This window comes from Camelina sativa, chromosome 2, assembly GCF_000633955.1.
Source record: "Camelina sativa cultivar DH55 chromosome 2, Cs, whole genome shotgun sequence".
In the NCBI taxonomy this organism is placed as follows: Eukaryota; Viridiplantae; Streptophyta; class Magnoliopsida; order Brassicales; family Brassicaceae; genus Camelina; species Camelina sativa.
The window spans coordinates 21178553-21185738 of NC_025686.1; the positions used below are offsets into that span (position 1 = coordinate 21178553).

At 31.8% G+C, this 7186-nt stretch overlaps 1 protein-coding gene across 1 annotated transcript; it reads left to right on the forward strand.

Annotated features, from left to right (window-relative positions):
• On the forward strand, positions 4182 to 6966 carry LOC104730988 (ankyrin repeat-containing protein At5g02620-like). Its single transcript, XM_010450242.1, has 3 exons — positions 4182 to 4731; positions 5419 to 5837; positions 5933 to 6966. Exons 1-3 carry the CDS (start codon positions 4251 to 4253, stop codon positions 6800 to 6802), a joined length of 1770 nt encoding a protein of 589 aa, XP_010448544.1. The 5' UTR covers positions 4182 to 4250; the 3' UTR covers positions 6803 to 6966.

Genomic DNA, 7186 nt, shown 5'->3' on the forward strand with positions numbered 1-7186 from the left:
CTCAGAGCTAAAAATCGTGGAAAATAAACAGGTCGCTGGTAATTCCTTTGGCAGTGTCTTTGATGTTGAGTATGCCCACTCGCATATCTTTCCCATCTCAGCATATTGCCCCATCTTTGGTGAAGGAAAAAGAGCAGCCAAAGCCAGGAATACGAGGGTTGTTGTGAGGATGAACAATGGTGAGAAAAAGCTGGTCCATTTCAGTACCTTAGAAGTTGATGAAGATGAAAAAGTGGAAGTTGATGAAGATGAAGATAAATTATATATCTCTCTTACTTTTTAATATTTTATTGACTTATTTTTATGATAACTTATTTGAAAATCATGTACTGCACTTGCTCTTAGATTTTATTTTGATCTTTTTTTTTGCTAAAAACCTAAGTAATAGCCTAAAAACAAAATGTGTAGTTTTATTTACCTATTTAATTTTATTTAGATTAGACATTTTTCACCTGAAAAAACTAAATGATTTAAATTATAATTTATATGCTCACAGGTCAGTTATATATATATATATATATATATGTGAATTTTATTATATAAATCTTAGTTTTCAAAGTTAGTAATTCATATAATCTCCATGTGTGTCAAGTATATTGATAAATTTTTACAAGTGTGAAAAAATTATTTAATAATTCTAGGAAATTTAAAAAATCCTAAAAATAAAAGGATTACAATTAATATTTTTGAAAAGTATATAAAACCAAAAGTAATCTATTATATCACTAATTCTAGTTGGAAAGTTATCAATTGAATTACTAATTTAATAGGAAAATATGTGTAATTAATAAGGAAAATATTTATAATTTAATTGCATTTATTATTTATTATAATTATATAGTAATAAGAGGCTACGATCTATATGTAAAAAATGTAGTTAATGACATGTTTAATGATCTTATACAATCAGTTTTACAAAAAAAAAAATTATTGATTTTCAAAAGAGCTTGATGCAGTAGAATATGGGGGCATTTGCTTGGCAATGCTAATTATTTACCCCTCACACCCATCGTTTAGACAGACATTCATGCATATTGTAGTGGAATATTTTTGGTAAAGTCCACAAAATAGTATGAAGACCTACGAATTCATGTTTAAAATCAAGCCTATTAGTTGGCCCATAAGATATTATGGTCAAAAAAATCTTACATTCTCGCACAACTTCAAAAACATTTTGCAAAGTTAAAAATAGATTAAAAAAACAAAAAAGGAAAAAAGATGGTCAGCTACCTTGATTGACAAACTACAGTAAAACTTTTATAAATTAATAATATTGAGACCATGACATTTTATTAATTTATAGTGATATTAATATTTATAAATTAATCATTATTATTTTATAGAGTAAACTAATACTTATTAATGTATAGATATATATTTTAATTGTTTAAATTTTTAAAATTTATAAATTGAGACAATTTTAGCAAAATAAGATTAGACTTTCGTATGTTATAAATTTAGAATTGAATTTATAATATTTAGAAAATATTATTGACAATAAATTACAAATAATCTATAAAAAATATTAAAATGAAAATGATGCGTATATATATATGTAGAAATTGAAAACTTAAAAAAAACTTAGCTATTTTTATGATATGTGTAGAATATTTTCTATCATTATAGTTTAAAAATACAAGATAACAATTGTTTTATAGATATAAGCTCTATGAGAAAATTCAAAATTTTAAAATATACATATGCCAACATATATATATATATATATATATATATATATATGTAAATCTATATGATTATTAATTTACGATATTATTGGGACCATATTTTACATGAAAATTTCAAAAAAGTATTATCTTATTATTTTATCAAGTTTTGTTATTTTTTACAATGACCTGATTTAAGACCAACAAAATTTATTAATTTATAGTGTTTATTAATTTGTAGAGTATTAATTTATAGAGGTTTTGCTGTACTTGTATCATCCTTATACTACTTTAAAAAAAAACCTCTTCGCATGTCCTCTCAGAAGATATCTCTCTATAGAACACCTTCTTTTTATATGGGTGAGTATAACTTGAGCAACATGGTCCCCTCTATGTATTCTCTATTTATTTAGCCATGAAAGCCTGCCTAGTAAACTTGAACTATATATATATATGTAGATAGCAATGTCTTGGCATCAAGATTTTATTATTTAGCCATGCTACGTATACGTCGATGTGTTCGGCTCTTCTTCAATTTTTTTTTTTTTTTTTTTTTTTNGCGTGAAAAGTCCTGAATGACCGGCGTAAGACAGTTCACCTGATTTGTTCAAAGTAACCAAATGTTCGAATTTGATCCTTTCTTTTACGGAACTGCATGCAACAAACGTGTAAATGTTTACTTTCTTCACCACTCTGTTTCACCACGTGTAAATATTTACTTTCTTCCATCGAGGCTGTTGTAAAACTTGGTACATAGCTTCTGGAACATTCTAGAAATACTCAAAAAAAAGTTTACTTTCTTCACCACTCTGTTTCACCACGGTAAATGTATAAATGTGCTCTTAAATCTAAAACTGAGGTTAGAGAGGACTTACACCAGAATCAACCCTTCTTCCTAAAAGCTTTGCCTTTAGTCTCTTCCCCAAGCAAGCTGTTAATTACAAATATAAATGTCTTATAAATATCTTATTCAGCTTGACAAAACTTGATAAGAGCTCTTGTACACTGGCCCGGATCTCACGTTGTTATGTATTGTATGGTTTATTTCAAAAAGGGTCCTTGCTTTGTGTTTAGTTTATTAATGGCAGATCATAACTCTGACGTTATTTTTGTTTTTCATTTTTTTTGTGGGATACAAAAAACTTAACTCTGATGTTTCACGTAGAGAAAATGATATGTGTCATCATGTGTGTTTGTTACAAGTCGAAATACCACGTTTAATGTTACGGTTTTCTTTCTGTTTATGCTAATAAACATCGGTTTTCCCGGTTATTCTACGTGGTTTTTGGTTCGATTCTCCAAGCTGGTGGCATTAGTTGTTGTTTGTTGGCACGTTTTGGTACTTGGATTCAGGGTATTCTTTATGTTTTTGTATGAACTATGAAAAGCGTCGGTTTACTCGGTATACCACTCGGCTAAGTGTTCGAATCACAAAACTCTTAAAATTAATTGAATGCCACTTTTTATGATCACTAAACCAAGAAATTCCGTGGAATTTCAACAAATATACTGTATGATTCAATATTGATTACATGTAATTCGGATTATAATTGGTCCATTTCGATATAAGTCGGTTTGGTTAGAGAGGATGTGAATTTAGGATTTGGCTTTATGTTGAAGGAGACAAGTTGGGGGAGAGAAAAGACAAGTCAAAGGCAAATGCAACGCCCCAGATTGTAAAAAAATATTTGAGAGTGTAGATGAAAAGGAGCTGTTTGGTGGTTACAAGACATAACTTTACATCTAAATAAAGTCTTTGAACAAAAGACATTGGAGCTTCAACTTCAGAATTTTCTTTTTCAGGACTAATTTCTTCTCTAATTTCGATTGCGACCCTTTTTTCTTGTCCCCACCGAAACAAGAAAGAAGTCTTTGTAGTTTGTATAGTCTTTTAAGACTTTGCCTACTTTCGGCAAATTTGCATTTCACTTTCTGAGTGGAAATATTTTGGGTCTATCACCTATGTCTACGGCCTCTATGAGATAAGAAACCGTTATTTTGTAGGAATGTAACTCGAAAAATAATTATATTTCTTTTTTTCTTTGTTGAAATGTGATATTAATTAACCAATCAAAACCAGAGGTTATTTACAAGTAGAATGAACAATTAAAGTACGTGAAACGTTAAAATCCAGGCTATAAAAGGAATATATTTAAGTGTATACATATTTACATATATATATATATATATATATACACATATATATATATAAGACTTATTGAACAATAGTGTAATCCAGACAAGAAAATGAATCCAGAGGTAAATTATGTAGTGTTTCGACAAAAAACCAAAAAGGGTAAACTATGTAGTATAAGTGTATAACTTTAAGAAAGGGATGGAGAAATATTTTAATTGAACACTAGTGTAATAAACTTATCGAAATAAAAAGGGTTGAATATTTCAAGGGGTGGACCGTGGACTTTAAACGGATGTTTCTTGGAACAAGAAGAGATAAACTTATCAGAATATAACAGCTCGGATGACTCTTAAAACCAGCATTGTTTTTAGAGATGGCATCAAACAATTATTTAAAGCAACCCATCAAGTGATTACATTTTGCCTAATGTTACAAAAAAAAAATTGATAATGATTCAAGACCCAAGTTTCTTAAAACCTTTGGAGAAGAAGATTTCTGCACCAATTATCGATGCCATCCTCAGAAACGACGTGCCCACTTTACTCATCCTCGCCGATGAGAAACCGTTGGTATTGTGGGAAACATATCATTGGGAGACTCTTGGTGGGACAGTATTGCACCTCGCAACTAAGCTTGGTCATAAGGAAATTGTGGAGGCAATAATCGAGGTTTGTCCTTCTCTTGTCGTTGTCACCAACCTCAATGGTGACACTCCTCTTCATGTTGCTGCCCGCTGGGGACATGGAACCATCGTGACTCAGATATTAGCAGCTGAACATACAGAGTTCACGGCGCTCAACCAACGAGGGGAAACAGCCTTTCTCGTGGCTTGCCGCTACAATCACCCTGATGCTGCTAATCTCATTCTGGAGGAATTACCTTCGATTACGATCGGGGAATTTTGTGCGACCATTTTTGGAGAATACACAGGTTAGTGTCGAGAAAATAAACATACAGATATAATAAATAGTTTTGTCAGTTTATTGCTAAGTACTGTATTGTTGTTTTCGTATTGTTTTCGTTTCAATTTAATTGTAATATACTTATATGTTACCATTTTTTTTTATTTGTTTCTTTTTTATTTAAAAGTTTCAATATAATTTCTAATTAATAAATATTTTGTATATATAATTTTACTTTGAGTTAAGAAAAAATCTAATATTCAATATGATCCCCAAAATATTTTTTTTGTAGTAATATTAATGAAATATATATATATATATATATAGTTTACTTTTGTTAACTCCAATGAAAACAGTTTTTAAACTAAAAACTGAAAGTTTAAACTTCTAGTTAAATTTTTTCAAGGAAAATTAATTTGAAAACCGAAACAAAGGAAAATTTGAAAGAAAAGGGGACAAAAATTGAGGTTTTACATATGTACAAGAAAACATGAATTAAACTAAGAAACAAAAATTAGTACTATAATATTTTGTTTGATTTATTACATATATTTGACCTTTCACAATTCAAACGCCAATTTAGAGTTAGCAAACGAAGAAAACTTAAAACAGTGAGACTAATTAATGGAATTAATATGATTTATGGTCTTATAGTAGTAATAAAAACCATATGAATAATATAAGCTGACTTAAATTTATTTCGACCAATGATCAGATCTCGCAATAAAAATCCTGGCGAGGTTCCCAAACATAGCTAAAGAAGTTGATGGAAAACTCTCCACGCCATTACATTATGCGTGCAATGTAGACAGCATTGTGATGGTAAAAATGCTGCTAGAGATTGATGAAGGACTTGCAGAAAGAGTGAACAGAGACGGTATCACACCATTGCATCTGGCGATCATGAGATGTTCGGTTGCAATCCTGGAGGAGTTTATTGACAAGGCTCCCGCGTCTTTTAACATACTCACATCAGCCGAAGAAACTGTCTTCCACATAGCTGCTAAACACGAAAACATTGAAGTATTCATCTTCATGGCAGAAAATATGATAAATAGTAGCGAAATTCTCCTCCAGGTAGATGGCTTTGGGAACACTGTCCTACACGCTGCTGCCAGTTCCAGCTGCTACCCTGTGAGTTGTTTTGTTTTCTTCTTTCGCTCTTCCTTGTGCATGATAAGTTGATTACTCAAGACACAAATGTGGGCTGGTAACTGAATGTATTACAGGTGATTTTGTACATCATTTATGAAACAACAATAGATCTCTCTGCCAAGAACAACTTCGGTTCTGAAGCTGCTGATCTTGTCAGCATAACTGAGGAAAATAATATAGTGATATCCAAGTGGCTCAAGGTTGACGCAAAAAAAATTCGAGACCCTCAAAATCATAGGAATGGGCCGGACAGTACCTACTGGGGAATGTCATCTCAAACCGAATTACTGGAAAGGATAAAAAAACTTGAGAGGCAGATGATCGTAACCTATAGAGACCCTACACAAAAAGAACGTGAGATGCATGCAGAGGCTTTGCAAAGCGCAAGGAACATGATCACGATAGTAGCGATTCTGGTTGCGTCGCTTGCTTTCACAGGCGGCATAAACCCTCCTGGGGGCGTCTACCAAGAAGGACCCTCTATAGGAAAATCGATTGCGGGTAAAATGCTAGCCTTCAAGATTTTTTCAATAAGCAACAACATTGCGTTGTTCGCATCACTATGCATCGTCGTTCTTCTAGTCAGCATCATACCTTACAGGACGAAACCACTCATGAATTTCTTGGTAATAACACATAGGATGATGTGGGTTGCTGTTACATCCATGGCTATTGCTTATGTAGCAGCGGCTTGGGTAATTGTACCGCATTTCAGAGGAACGAGATGGTTGTTTTTTGCCATTCTTGCTATCTCTAGCTCGACACTAGGGAGTTTGTTTGTGTATTTAGGCTATAAATTGTTTAAACACATGTCAAAGAAGACAGAATGGAGGAGGAACATGTCCATAGTTCCTGTAGTTCCTACTACTTCTGGAACAGTCAACTGGAATAGTGCCGCCTCAGATAGGGGAGCCGCTGATGGGGAAGGCTTTTACATCTACTGAAATATAATGAAGCACACATGGATTTTAGTGTGTTAGTGTCCTACCTTGGAGAGTTTGAAAACTGGACTAGATGGTCTGATGTAATTATATATATTCTCATCATGTCGTGTGTGTTTATATAACCTTTCTAATAATAATAAAAAGTTTGTGAAGCTCTTCATTTACTTGTTTGCAGTTATTTGTCATCGAGTGCGCATATAATTGCATGTGGTTTCTTGATTTTGATATCTTTTGTTACTCCATTTAATAGTTTAATTTTGCTAAAAATGATTATTATAGGAGTGCTACAAGAAAAGAGTTTTCTTGAAGTTCCATGATATAAATGCTCTTTTCTTACGTGTTTTTTTTTTTATATTCTTCTTCTGCTCTTTTTTTTTTTTTTTT

Coding starts and splice junctions, on each gene's coding strand:
- LOC104730988 (XM_010450242.1), top strand. CDS start 4,251: ATGATTCAAGACCCAAGTTTCTTAAAACCTTTGGAGAAGAAGATTTCT. Junction 4,732..5,418: donor CATTTTTGGAGAATACACAG/GTTAGTGTCGAG, acceptor ACCAATGATCAG/ATCTCGCAATAAAAATCCTG. Junction 5,838..5,932: donor CCAGTTCCAGCTGCTACCCT/GTGAGTTGTTTT, acceptor AATGTATTACAG/GTGATTTTGTACATCATTTA.